The sequence below is a fragment of the Lissotriton helveticus genome, chromosome 1_1, assembly GCF_964261635.1.
Source record: "Lissotriton helveticus chromosome 1_1, aLisHel1.1, whole genome shotgun sequence".
NCBI lineage: Eukaryota > Metazoa > Chordata > Amphibia > Caudata > Salamandridae > Lissotriton > Lissotriton helveticus.
The window spans coordinates 476,856,289-476,871,676 of NC_136057.1; the positions used below are offsets into that span (position 1 = coordinate 476,856,289).

Here is a 15,388-nt window from a genome sequence, read left to right on the forward strand (position 1 = left end):
CTCCAACAGCCTAATAATCATTTGCTTGATTAACCTTTTTTTTTTTTAAAGTAGAAAATGGTCTCTGTAGTAATAAATCAAGTTTTTTAGTTGTCAAGTATTTGGGTCCATACCTGGGAATATGTCCACAGTCTCCTTTTACTGCGAGACAAGTACCTCTTTTGTATCACTTGACTCTCTGAGCGTAGCAAGGAGTAGCCGTTTAAAGCCAACTCCAAAAGATTGGCACCTCTGCCCCAGTCCTCGTGTTACACATCATCACTATTCTATGCCCCAGCCTTCATGCTCCGCATTGTAGACTTTTCCAAGATGGCAACTTTAAGTGGTCTGTAGAAAGACTTTCTCTGAGAGCTTAAGCCGCCCTCCTAACTGCCACAGCTACCTACTACCCCTCTCCAAATCTTTGAAGGGGAGCGCCTCCTGTGACTTAACTCAGTTATTTTGGCCAACCTCCTTTGTTTTTGTGGGGCTGTTACTTCCCAGGCTAGGTGCAGTTTAAAAGTAATTATCTCAGGCAGATTGTGTTCACTATTTCCTCTGCCAGGAAAAGCCTGATCACTGTCTTTATGGCCCTATTGTGTGGAGCAGCCTTTAAGCATCCTGTGAGCCAGCAAAGCAATTAACCTGTCCGAGCAGTGAGCACCAAAGGCCAGAATTCAATTAGGTACTTAGTGAGATAAAGACGATAAGTCTTGAAATGCCAGAATCAGTGCAGATATGTAGAAATTAATGTCTAGTCTGCAGTTGGCATCCTGATTTACCATAATATTGGTCCGTCCATTATCACACAGCCTAACTATGGTGAAAAAGTTGTTGGTGCAGATTTCCCCCATAGCGTACAATACAAGTGTACCTGCTCTATGAATTCCCACCAATAAAGCCTGCACAGGTCTGCAATAATTCATGAAGAGACCCTCTGAGATGCAACCTCTGTACAGATACGAGGATGAGTTAGTCGTCTCACTCGCTTAGCACACACACCTGTTCACATGCTTGTGCACACATTTACGTGTAATCAGCCCAATGCTACGCAGCAGTAGACCTTATTTTAAAGCAGGTGCTGGCAGTTAGTACTCACTATCCATTTTAACAGAGTTTGCAGTGAAACTCATTCATTCATTTTTTCTAAGAAACTATTCAGTTAAGTTAATAATCATAAAAGTACAGTCATCGGCCAATACAAACATTATAAGCAGCAAAGCAAATCATTGCGTGAATAATTAATCATGCACAATACATTTAAGAAAAGACCCAAACATCAAACTGACCACCTCATCGGTATCAGTAAAAATTAAAGGTCAGAAATGCATCTTCTAAAATTCCTTTGTTTTAAGAGAGTATTTGTTTTTTGTTTTTTTAAGAATAGAAATGAATAAATAAATTGTATGGACTATAACAATACTGGCACTGTTGAACTGGCTAAGAGGCAAGTATAACAAATTCTGGATAGTGTCTAACCTAAATAGTAACACCCTCTCCCAGTGACCGATGTTACATAACAGAAATGGTTACATGGAGGAAGTAGTCTGTAACACCATGTAGTGGCGTCTACCTGGCTTAATTAGCAGTTTTCACATTCAAGATGTCTTACCCCATAATATGTCATATTTACCTGTGGAGGTTGGATTATAAAACAACTATGTTCTCTTTAGAGTTTACATGTCTGTTTAATATAACACAACCTCAGGATTTTACGCCCTTTATCACACTGCTAGCAATCCTTGATGGCCTCACAGTTAAAGATTGTGTTTACTGCTTCAGATTGATATCAAGAGCAACAAAGGGGCAAGTTTGATAATGTCCTCAATATATAGGAAGCCAAATACTTCATCACACACATAGTGGGTACTGCTAGGGGGTAATGATAGTATAGACCGACAAAACAGATTTTTGTTTGTATCTTATGGTGAGATGTTGGTGTACCCCAAGACCGCAGCACCATATATGGCACTTGGAGGCCATTGGGATTTATAAATTTCAAGAAAATGTAAAAGTGGTTTTACTCCTAGGGCGGTAATTAAGTTGAAAAGAACCCCCATAACTTGACACATTTTGGCACCTATTAATCGTATTAGCATGCCAACATTTAGTTGATACAAATAAGTTGCCCAAGTGTGAAAAGCTGTCAGTCCTCGTGTGTCTATTCCTAATGTCCATGATAGCATGCATCTTCAGTTCTTTTTTTCCCTTGACGGATCATAGTTTGAGACTTGGAGTTGTTAATAACCAAATAGATATCAGCCATGAACGTGTCAAAAGCTTCTACCAAAGTTTGCAGACTATTAGGAGTACGAGCCAACAACATAGCACCTTATTTGCATATTATGGAGTATCAGGATGACAGACGAGTTAATCGTTGGCACGTTTAGAGACTGCTGTACCAATAAAGCATTCTGTTTGGTTATGTGCAAAATAAGCAAAAAAGGGGCAAGGATACACACTGACTCAAAACATGTTCTAAGCTGAACAAATTGGTGCATTTGCTGTTGAGACCTAGCCTGAGCCTAGCCAACAAATTGCAAGACAGAACTGAGAGAAAATGTACCAGCGTGACATCCAGTCTCACACCTGCATTGGCCACAGTTTAGATCTATTGACCTGGTCAAAAGTTCTTGACAGAAAGATATAGGCAAAGTTCAATTGGCAGTGCCTGATAAAAATACATTTACCAAAATTAGATGGAGATTTAAGCACTGCTCCGTTGTACTAAGCCCCTCTTTGAATCCACATTGACAGTTAGTCACTGGCCCTTAGCATCATTCTGTTGAAGAGGACTCTTCCTAGAACCTTAACAGTAGAGTCAATTTCGGAAATTGACCTGTCTCATCATGGATTTATACTGTTCACCTTTTTGAAAATGGGGTTGATGATTGAGTTTGGTTTAATTGTCTCAATTAAATTGTTAAACTGATTAGTAAGCAGCTCAGTAAGAATCATGACAAGTCCAAAAAGCAAAAAAATAATCCATGGTTATTAAATGGGTCCGAAACCATTTATCTCCGTCTCTATCAGGGGTGTGGAATTTAATAAAATATCTAGTTGTCCATGGGGAAGGTTGCTTCATAAACCTGCTTGTCCTGTAACAAAACCCACTTGTCCCTTTTGTGCATGTAATGTGATGACAAATGATGGCAGGAATCTCATTATATAAGAGCTCTGATATAGCCTCTCTGATTATGCCAGAATTCATACCATATTAGGGTTTGAATACAAGCAATTGCCTTATTTTACCACGTTTCTGCAGATACTGGGGCTGAAGGTAGTGGTAAGCAATAGTTCCAGGATTTGAATGCCTTTTCCAGTCTCTGCAAACCTATTAATTTGCATGTTATATGAGATTTCATCAACTCTTCTACATTCTTTTCCCCTACTGAGAAAGGTTGGAAATTTACTCCTGACAATGGGAGACGTAAAACTTCTTCCAAGGCTAGGAAAATGTGTTTGGAGGGAAGGTGAACGTGCAAACACTCAACAGATTTTCGCTTGAGCAAATCTACACATGCATATTTGCTCATGCTAAAATGTAGTTCATAAATATTTTCTAGGAGTACTATTTATTGGCCTACATCTGTAAATTCTTGTGAATTCACAAAAGCCATAAATCTGCCCTTAATACAAGGACATATACCATGGGTGAACTTTTGAGACTTTAGTAATTGGCCCCTAATTAGGTCTGCCATTAACCATGACCTTTTGTATTTATTAAAATTCTCTCTGTTGGCTAGCTTTACTGTGAGTGACAGTATTATTCTCTTTCACAAGGAGCATCTCTGCACACATTTAGTTTTGTTCAATGCCAGGAACTATTGTGGCAAGGGGTGCTTTTTGAGACCAAAAACAAGTTTTGCTTTTGGCAATGTTTGTTATAATGGTGAGGGCTTGGCAGCTCCCACACCAATAAGGTTTTACAGAAACTATGCCAATTAACGACATGCATTGGGAAAACCAAAAGGCTGACCAATTTCAGACCTACTGGATAAGGCAATACTTATTTATTTCTTTGTTTCCCATAATCTTTTTGAACCTGGTTACACTGATTTTCCATTATGAATATTTTTGGGGAATGCTAGCACACGTCAACACATTTTACTACGATACTGCAAAAAAAGGTACATAACTTTTACAGTAGTTTAGCTAAATGTTTTTTCCTACTTGCATTTTTTTTGCTAACATTTTATTTTGAAAGTAAAGAATCCTCAACCTTGCTTTCAAGCTTCTGCAAATATTTGCATCTAGCCTGAGAGCATTCTTTGAGCATTATACATAGCCTCATACTGCTAAACTTTGAAAACATGTGTACACATTTATACAAGAACCACTGTCAGTAGTGCGGTCCCAGCTTACAACATTTACTTAGAGCCCTCACCCTAATAATAAAAGCTTTGCGTTAATGCACCATTAATACAAGTTTTTACAGTATTCACATATGGACACAAATATTACCTTAACTGTAGTCGATGCCCTTTCCTGATCCATAATGTGGTACTGTAAACTGGCAGCCAAAGAGTTAGTGCTGTAGGGGATTGGGCCTACTTGTCCCAAGGACAAAATGCACACGAAAACTTGTTGCCTTCGACCCCAAACATTATGTCCTCGGCGTCGGGCTATAGGAATTCCACATCCCTGTAACACAATTCAACTGTTGGTCTTCTTCGGAATCAAAGATATTGTTGTGTTGCCATGAACACGTTCTTGGATTCAAACACTTCTTGCTCATTATTGTTAACTTTTCAATAGGCAGTGCTCTTCCTCAGTTACTTAGCTTTAAGTAAATGCTGCACTATTTACATAAGTCTGTGCCAACTATGTTTTCTATTTATTGGTTTCCTTTATTAACTCTTTGGGATATGTTTAATTCTGTTCTTTACCTTTGACCATATTTTATGTTAAATATAAAAGTTTTGAAAATTAAAAATCAGGAGTATTTTTATAGTAATGGGTAAATAGAGTAATTTACTCAAATCAATCAGTTTTTAGACTGATGGTTTAAATTTGTTGTTTGCACAACTGGTTGAATGGCTTTGAAGGTCTGGTACAAACTCCACTGGATCTTCTACACATATCCGGTCTATTGCAAGCTGCACTTTTTTTTAACATATAGAAAAGTTTAATTTTCATTTGGGTCTGGCAATGATGACAGTGGAGGAAATTAATTATCTAGTTTTGAGTGTGTCGTTGTTCTGTTATGCCTGGCTTCCCCCCCAAGAGTAGTTGTTTAGCCTAACATATGCCTGAGTGATATGCTCACACGCCTGCATATTTCTGGCTTCTAATACCTCCTCACATTACTGACCAGCTTGCGCTCAAACTGTTGCGATTGGCCTCTCAAAAACACCGATCTATTAGCTGGTCAGCAGTCCTGGTATGAGGCAAATGGTATGTGACCACCCAAACTCCCTTAACAGTAAACACTCTGCTTAAATAGCCTCATAGAACTAAATCAGTATTAGAATGGCAAGCTTCTTAAATTCAGATCGAATATTCCTTGTTGCACATCACTCAACATCATAAATATTGCACTATCAAAAGCAGCAGAAACTGGAATGTTTCTGAATGTTTCTAGTTGTGGAAAACGGAGTTTTAAGTTTGTACATTGTTCCTGTGAAAGCAAGAAGCTATAAAAAAAAAACTGCAGAAAACCACGGCAGTGAGACTCCGACTACTAAGTAATACTGCTTTCTTACCTCTTTATATAGATCAACAGACACATACCCCTAAGCTCACCTTGCCATGTGTTCTCCTTCCTTTGTTTATTCATCTTCTGTTGGATTCCACAAGAGGGGATTGGGAGTAGTGTGAATTTGAGATCTTACTAGTATGTAAGGTGTGACATTCGTACATGTGATAAAGAGGGGCAGCATTTAAGAGAGAAATTCAAAAGTTGGTTAATTGTGAAGAAACGTACTCGAGGAAAGCCTCGTTTGCCAGGTAAACATACTGTTCAGGATTAACAAATGCGGGGCCTATGTGATGACTTAATGATATTTGTACCTAAAGTGTTTTGAGCGCGGTTCAAATCTTGAATACACAACTTAAAACCTGTTTATTTTTAAATTTACACTTTCATTTTTCTCGTCTTTTATAGCTGGCTGCAATAAAACTTGGCAGATATGGTGAAGACCTACTATTCTATCTCTATTACATGAATGGTGGAGATGTTTTACAACTTTTAGCAGCAGTAGAGCTGTATGTAGACAATGCTTCATCTTTTATCTTGTGTTTGTTGTATAATTTGAAATTGTTAAATGTCTTTTTAAATGTGTAATTTGCTTAAACAAGTTTGTGATTATCATTTTTTAACAGCGACTTCAGTACTTTATGGGCTTACTTGTGTGAGCTATTCAATTTTAGTTTGTGTTGTGGATAGCCACTGTTTTATGTGTCCTCAAGCTTTGTTTGTGAAAACTATGAAAAGTAATTGCTTAAAATATTTTGGCAGATATATATACAATTTAAATAATGCTTGTAAAACTTACCAATTGAGTTAGATTGAATCCCCTTAAGTAATGCATCTCTTTTCTTCAGTTTGTTATTTTTCCCTTATTACAATGACTTTTTGCTACTGTATCTCCAGGCTTTCTGATAAAAAACTGTGAGATTATTCAATGAGAGGAGTGGCTATATGTGTGTTACTGGTAGCATACATCAGTTTAGAGAGTACGGTCATGGAAATGAGACTAAAAGGGTCAATTGCAGTACTTAGAGCCGATAGTTGCAGATGAGGCCCACCGGATCTGTTTTGGGAATCAGCACTTATTATACCGAAACAGATTTTGACCCAGAGCAAGTGAGAGAAAATACGCACAAGGATAAAAGAGGTAGGACGAGAAAAATGGGAAAACCTTGACAAAGGGAGAAAGCAGGGATGAAGTAGAAGGAGTGCGATTAAGAGGAAGAAACTCTGGGCCCTGATACTTGTTGTTTTACAAATTGAGCACTTTACTTTTTCCCCAAGTTGAGCATTTTTATGTAGTAAACCTGATAAATGTAAAATATTATCTAAAATGTCTTTATAGCCACTGCAGTTTATCCTACAATAAGTACAAAATTGTTATTGGGCACTTGGCAACTCTAAATTTGCAACTCACAATAGTATGCACTTTGAGCACTTTATTTACACAATAACGTATGGAAGTAACTGAGCATTATTTATCGGAATTCATTTCAGTTAATATTTCATGTAGGATCAATAAGATTTTGATTAAATAGACTTTTGTGAGTATGACAGGCTCCCACCCTATGTATTTTGTTTACCTCAAGTTTGTGTTGCTTTTTTCTGAATTTTGTTTTCTTAATCAAAAAAGCTTTATTGAAAAAAAATCATCAAAATCTATGGGAAAGTCACCGCAGTACACTTTCCTGAAAAAAGATGACGCTTTGGATTGTGGCCATAATTAATGATTACCTTGGGTGAGTGTATGAATGAAAATATTTACATAGCTCGCAACTATGAGGATCACGGTCTCTTAATTGATATTTTAGTTTAATGTCCTTTACACTTCCGTACCTTCTTCTCTCTTCAACATTAGCATTAATTGACCAAAAATCATATTCAGGCTTTCTTGAAGAAAATCACAAAACTCACTGGTAAAATCGGAGTAATTTAATGTTTGCAAACATTTAGACCTCCATATTTATGTACAGGAATGTGGGTACTCATTTATGTGATGTGCAGAGATGCTGATCTTATAACCGGGTCTACTAAGTAGCATTTCTGTGGCATTGTCTGCAGTTTGTGGCAGATATTTTCTATATGAAACCATACATAGAATCAAACAATTCTGCTGCTAAATATTTAAATGGTGGGGTGGGAAGTCTAGCAGCGATGTATGTCATGCTAACTATACAATCCAGGCTCCTTGATATACTTCCATAAAAATATTTGTTGTTCACAGGTTTTCATTTTAGAATTGTTTTTTGGGATCATTGGAGATGTAATTTAGCTTGGGTAGTGTTAGAACTGGAGATCCTTAGTTGGCAGAGGTATGTACCTTTGTCCAAGTAGGTTCTGTTACTTCTAGTCAGGATAAGGGGGATACACACTTTAGATAGGTAACACTTGTCCTACGCACACGCTGATATCATTGACAGATGTGCCTGTCTGTTAATCATAAGCCTTTATCACAATCATGAAAATAAAAAACACAGTGAGATCAAATCTTTTTGAATATTATTCCAGAAAGGAGTTGTTTGATGTTCTGTTCCTTTATTTCATGCGAGATTGCCTAGCCAACACGTGTTTCGTCGTGGGACCTATCCCAGCCGACTTCTTCAGAGCTGAAAACAAAAACAGACAAATTTGTCCTGTTCTCCCTGCTGGTTCAACTTCCGTCCGGGCTGTAAAATTCTGTTCCCTCTTGCAATCTCGATCTACTGTTCTTCCAAGATTTCTGGTTGTGTATCTAACGTTACTTTATCGTGGCGAATTTAGGTTGAGTGCGTCGTTTCCCAATATAATGTAGATCGTAACAACTTCCCACCAGTAGTGAGTATCTAAGCGTGTGTGCTTCGTATCCCTCTGCTGCTTCCTGCGTGTGTAGTTTGACCCAGATAGATAGGCCCTGCTCAACCCTTGGTACCTTGGCATGAGCAGACAGGCTAATCCCAAAGACAATGTATACATTATTTGTACTCATAACACACAGTAATATAGTGAAGACACAAATGGACAACATATCAGTTTAAAAAAATTGAATATCTTTATCTAAACCATACAAGACCATACAAGACCAAAACAACAAATAATCCAAATAATGCAACAATCCAACATACATGCAGTAAAATAGCACTTCAAAGCAGTTAGTTCCAAAATAGAGCTTGTTGAAAACAAATAGCTCCGCCGGAGACTTTTACGACGTCGTGACAGCAATACATCCAAAGTATGGCACCGACCGCCAGGTGCGCGGTGACAGATGCAGAGTCACACGGACCCCCAAACAAACAGTACCTTGGAAAATGAAGTTTATGACGAGGCACAGCGTCGTGGAGGTGGGACCTCAAGGCCGGCTCCCTGGCTGCCACTGGGGAGGCGAGGGCTCATGTCCGCAAGGAGGCGACCTGTCAAATCCAGAACAGGAGAAGTCGGTTACATCGGTAGTGAGGCGTAGGTTCCGGTGAGGTGTCTGTTCCCTTGAGGCAATGCGAAGTTGACTAGTTCATGTAGTCACCCTCAGCGGTTATCGGAGCAGAGATAACCGGATGCAGGCACTGGCGAAGACAGAGTTAGTGCGAGTGCTGACGTCGGGAAGGCCTTTAACTGCAGGCTTCGAAGGGCTTCGTAGCTGCAGTGCAGGCTGGGTGGTGTGCCATGCACTTCACGAGAGATGCCCCTGGCCTCAGTGCAGGTCGTGGAGTCACGGCAGTATTGCTGATGGCATCGGAGATTGTTTTTCTGGCTTCTCTTAGGTTTCTTCCAGCTTCAACAGCAGGAACAGCCTCCAGAGGCCCAAACTGGAATAGGCACCTCCTGGCAGGTCAGAACGCCCAAAAATGGAGTTCAAATGAGCTAGAGGTGAAGTCACACAAGCCTTGGAGATTTTTTTGGTAGCAGAGGATCTTTACCTTCTGATAGTGTTGCGAACTACAAAATCTGAGGACTCCTTCAACAAAGAAAAATTTGTCATATGCCAAACTAATCTGAAAGAAAAGTTAACATTAACTGTGGCTGGACAGAAGAAAGTTTGAGATGCTTAAGAAATATGGCAAGATGAAGTTCACAAAAGGTTGAAACTGATGAGTGAAGAGCTTCAATGTTTATCATTGTGACAACAAGTGCTACAAGTCGTACACAATGGAAAAAAGCCTAGAAAGAAATTGTCAGAAACAAGTGAATCACAGCAAGAATATGAGTCTCCTGAGAAAGCGATGACACCTAAACCCATTGCCAATCCACTTAGAAGATCGATGGCTACCCCTCGTTACTCCCCATTAACTGATCAGAAAGTAGAGGATGTTCTGAATGTTATCTGTGATTTAGCCAGAATAAGGGCCAAAGGGATTGACGAAAGAACAGAGTATATGATTCATCAAGCAGGTTTCTTAGCAAAGTTCCAGTCTTTGTCCTTTCCTTGGTACAAGCAGCAACTGCAGGCCTACCATACACAGCACACAGCAAAGAGACAGTACTCCTCTTCACAGCTCTCCAGCACTTTTCCTTGTCAAAGGATCCTATTGAATCCAGAAGTGATCGAACATTCTGAGGTTGAAGGTCCACTACTTATACCCCATTTTGTCTTTGCTCTTCTTTGTGCAAAGGTCTCTGAGCCCAGTCCAAACCAGTTCTGTCCTCAATGGTGCAGTATGACCTCAGGGGTGGAGACTGCATTGTACAAGTCCGTATTCAGGTGCAAGGAAAATCTTCCCACTACTCTAAATGAAGCCAAGGTCTCTTCAGCTCAGCTCGGAGTTATCCAGAAAGGGCCAGGCACACATCAACACCCCCCCCCCCCCCCAGTGGCTGTCTACAGTGAATGCATATCCCTAGCCCCTCTAAAACCAGACAGTCAATCCACCAACAGGAAGAGTCAACCAGAATGGTTAAGCAAGAACATGCCTACTTTCTAAAAGTTAAAAAAATTGCCCTGTGCACCGTCACACACCAGATTCAAGATACACTGCAATTGTAGGCCAAAAGCCAGTTGTGATTATCCAATAATCCCAGTCCTTTATTCAAAATCATTTGAAGTAATCCAAAGTACTCCAAAGTAAACACAGAGGCACCACGATTTCAATCATTTAATGTTAAAGATATGCCCATCCAGGCCTTATCCTACAGCGCATTGAATTCCACTATTCATCCTGGGCATCCTTACTGTCAAAAATTCAACCAATGCATTTCGGACACTTTGAATTACTTGGATTACTTTGAATGATTTTGAATGAAAGAATGGGTTTATTGGATAATCACAACTGGCTTTTTACCTACAATTGCAGTACATCTTGAATCTAGTGCGCAACGGTGCAACGGGCAAGTTTTTTATGTTGAAGGTCGTGCTACAGGGGTAGAGCACGCTTGACGTTTGCACACTAATGCTCTAAATATTTTGCCGTTGAACATGTGCTGAATTAGGAAGAACATTTATAGATGGAGTGCACTTGATCGTTCACAGTCAGAAGCAATATGTAATACTTTCTAAAAGTGCCATTTTCAAATGCACAATTTAAAACCACCTTTACTAAAATATATCTTATTAAATTCTGAGTTCAGAGAGCCTAAACTTCATTTCTCTATCTTGTCCCAATGGGAAGTTATACGTGTAAGATGTTACAAAGTATCTCACATGTTAGCCTATGGGGCAGATATCCTTTCGATAGTCAAAAACAAAATTGACTGTATTTCGCTATTAGGACAAGTCACACACACCAGTACTTGTCCTACCTTTCCCATACACTGCACACTGGCCATGAGGGTACCATGGGCCTACCTGAGGGGTGCCTTACATGTAAGAAAAGGGGAAGATTAGGGCCTGGCAAGTGGGTGCGCTTGCCAGGTCGGCATTGCAGTTTATAAAAGCTCGCAGACAGTACAGTTGCAGGTCTGAGATATCTTTGTAGGGCTACTGATGTGGGTCGCACAGTCAGTGCTGCAGACCGACTAGTAGCATTTGATTTACAGGCTCTGGCACACTTAGTGCACTTTACTAGGGACTTAGCATCAAATCAAATATGCCAATCAGGGATGATCAATTGTAATAACAATTTGTACAGGGAGCAATTGCACTTTGACACTGATCAGCAGTGGCAAAGTGCTCACAGCATCTAAGCCAGCAAAAACAAAATCCAGTACAGCATTAAAAATACAAGTAGTAGAGGCCAAAAAGTCTGGGGAAACAACACCAAAGATGCCAGGTATTGTTGTATATGAATTTAGGATCCTACTGTAATTTTCCCGATTCATGCCCATATATAGGTATAAATCCCCTATCCTTATATGGGCATAGAAGTCATAACCATATTTAGACTTAGCCTATGCAGTCCAAATATGGCATGACTACTTCCACTAGTTCCGAAAATCCACAACGATTTCTTGGAAAAACCCACCTTCAGCAGTAAGGGACTTCCCCTTGCTTGAATATTGATTTATCCAAGAACTCATGGAGTTTTCAAAGAACTGAGTCTTTGATGACGTTATTATGTCCAACCTTACGTCAAACTAGGCACCTTCAAGGTATAAATATACCCACACTTGCCCAGGCAAATACACTGTGCTGTCTTTTCTCTTGCGGGTTGTTGGGAAATCGAGTCCTGAGAGAGAGATACCAGACCTCCTTCATTCTAAAACCAAGGTACGGAGCTGATTAGACCCTTAGAGAATTCTTGGCAAAAGAATACTTAAACTAAGCTACACCTCACTTATTTCTTCCCTCGTACTAGACCTAGGTTAGGTACACCGGGGTAGGCGTATTTTAGAAGCACCAGTTGAGTACTTTTAGTCTTTATTTATTAATGTATGTATTCTATGTATTTTATGGCGTAGAAACCATATCATGCTTTTACAGTATTATTTTATAATACTCTTCGTACTGTACGCATTGTACTTTGCAACCAGTATTACGATTGTAGCAGTTAATTTCCTCTGCATGAGAAAGAATGTTCAATAAATACCCTTTTATTAAAAACGCCTGTCTCTCTATTTCTCTGCACCTCTGGTGAAACGAAGCATGCACGATTGACTGAGTGAAATTACTATTTTTTGCGCGACTCTTGAGATACATTTCTTATTCTTGGGAAACAAAGTTGTCATGTTTATGCAGTTGTCAGAGACTAATCCCTTCTTGTGAATTTGAGAAAGTTTCTAGTGACCTCTGAACTAGCTGGCACTCATAATTAAGTCTAGTATATTCGATAGAGACCTAGTAGACCTCAGACCTATGTCAAATCTATAGGATGTATTATTCCAATGCGCAGAGCCTATTGGGAATATAGGAACTACACTACATGGCGCCCAACTTTTGGTAAGGCGATAATTTAACGCTAGATGCTAGAGTAACTCAGTCGTGCTTTTCACACAGACCCCTTTTTCCCGTAAAGAACTCCAAAAGACGTCTGGAGTGGGTTAAAGGATATAATATCCACCATAACTGAGTAGGACGAAAATCCTATGTATTAGTTTTTGGTTTGTTCAACGTTAAAGGATACAGTGTTGCAAATTATTGTGCACCTAATCTTTGTTTCCTTGAAACTTGCTCTGCACACTTTCGGTCAACAAAATGACGGATAGTGACGACAAAAGGGAGAGAGCTGCAGCAGCAGCTCGGGTAGTTTTAGACGACACAAATCTCCAACAGATTGACACGGATACTATACTCATCCCGGTAAATATGAAGAAAACAATCACTATAAAACTTAAAGAATATGGAGTATCATCGAGAGGTGGTAAAGTAATCTTTGTAATAGAGGCACATGAATATCAGCAGACAGAGGTATTCTATTCCTGCATTCTGTTTCCTGCAGCAAATCCAGTAACACACGAGTTCCACTACTACAAAGTAGAGGAACCTCCAGCAGAATACGTTCCTTTCGAGGACGTTGAAATTCCACTAACTTACCAATGTGAAAAGCAGCGAGTCTCCTAAGACCCCCAATGCTGCCGGGCGCAGGGTCACCTTTAATTCACTTTGGATTCGCTATCAAAATAATGAGGCAGGCGCTGGAAAGGGGAAGGCAAGAAAAAGGTTTATTACTCTCAAGAGGAGACCACGTCAACTGTAGACACCAGGATGTCTCAAGGAGATGTTCTGCTGGCAACTCCTTTGGCGCTTCCTTTTATACAGGTTTGCCACAATGCATTTGTTTCATCAACAAGGTTACACAAGCCCAACATTAATTCTCCTCCTGCCCAGGTCAAAACAGACAATGTTATCTCGCAGCTGGACCTTTCTTCAGGGTCTAAAACAAGTGAGACCGGCCAGATCTAAGAGTCCATTCTGTTAATTAAAACAGGTCTCATTGTTGGTAAAACAAGTCTCGCTGTTTGTAGTGCAATAAATCATGTCTGCAAGGGTAATTTTAGTGTCTGGGACCGGTTTGAGTAACTAGGTGCCGTGAGGGGAGGATTGTCCAAAGGCTTGTCTGTAAACAGAGATGAAAGGAAAAACGAGTTTGGGGCAGCAAGTGGCACTAAGGTTTGTCGTGACAATAGGGTTTATAGCCCCCAGCACACATATCAGCGTTGGTCAGAGAGTCAGAAGGATGCTAGCAAGGACAGGGTGAAACGAAGGTGACCAACAGAGTACAAAATGGCTGTGATGGCTAAAATGGCTGCAGCTTACGTGCACATAGAAATTCCCACTAAACAAGATGGCGCAGGCAATGTTCATGATCGTCGTTTTACTTTTAACAGTGGCCCTTTTGAACATAACTTAACCAGCTTGTCAGTCTATTCCGATGTCCATAATGTCCTGTATCTCTTGATCATAAATTACTCTCATTTTTGTGAGCTGAGTGTCCATAGTTTTAGGGAGCAAGGTGGTTCGGCAAAGAGAACACAAAGGTGGTATACAGTGTATACCCAAACAACAACCACATATTGTCAGTACTGGAAAAAAAAGAATCATTGATATTTTCCAACCCCACTCCTTCAAGATGCCCCAAAGCCAACTTCCAATGTCCAAGTCTCTGATCCTTGATGAATTTCTGAAGACTGTCTGTGGAGATGTTCGATTGCTTCATAGACAGAAGGTGAATTATCAGGGATGTATATGCAGCAACTAGCACTGATGATGCGACATGCTCCTCCACGGTCCGCTAGTACCATGTCCAGTACCATGCAGTTTTGTGAGGCCACCAGACGGACCGCTTGGAGCTCGGCAGTGTTGTTGGCGAGGATGCCAGCTGTGATGTTCAGGGCGGTTTCTACCGCTTGAGACAGATGTCTGATGATTCGGCTGTTTGCCATCGGATCCCATAACGGGACGAGCCCTATTGCCTCGTCGAGGAACCGTGATGCGGCAGAGTCTGCTTGATCAGTGTCTTTAGAACGCTTTTCTCGATGATGCTCTGCAGGGGCTGTGTAGGTTGGTGGCAAAACAAAGGCGATGTAGCACTTGCCCCCCCAGTTTCTTGGCAGCCAGGTGTAGGCTTTGGTTCCACAGACAAAGTACATATTGGGTGATGCAACAAATGCTGGAGGGTTGGCAGTGTTCAAAGTCCTTACAATGTTACAAGTGCTGTGGCCCACATTCTTAGTCCCACGGCCTTCAATGCATACAAGGCCAGAGACGTTCACCACAGTAGGGCCACAGTCAGTGTTGCAGCAGTTCTTTTCTTCAGGTAGGAAAATGTGGGTCTGACAGGATTATTGAACACTTGTATTTCCACTCGTTCTTTGAAGGGGACATTCATTGGGAATGTCGCATTGGAGGTGTGAGGGCAAAAGGGAGCGGCTGTA

At 40.3% G+C, this 15,388-nt stretch overlaps 1 protein-coding gene across 10 annotated transcripts in view; it reads left to right on the forward strand.

Moving 5' to 3' along the window:
- Nucleotides 1-15,388, forward strand: part of CNOT2 (CCR4-NOT transcription complex subunit 2) — a 427,872-nt gene that overhangs the window by 384,883 nt on the left and 27,601 nt on the right. For all 10 annotated transcript variants that reach the window (XM_078673911.1, XM_078673914.1, XM_078673916.1 and 7 more), the window contains exon 14: nucleotides 6,086-6,186. In XM_078673911.1, coding sequence (XP_078530037.1) covers nucleotides 6,086-6,186 — 101 coding nt within the window. The remainder of the gene's footprint in view (nucleotides 1-6,085; nucleotides 6,187-15,388) is intronic.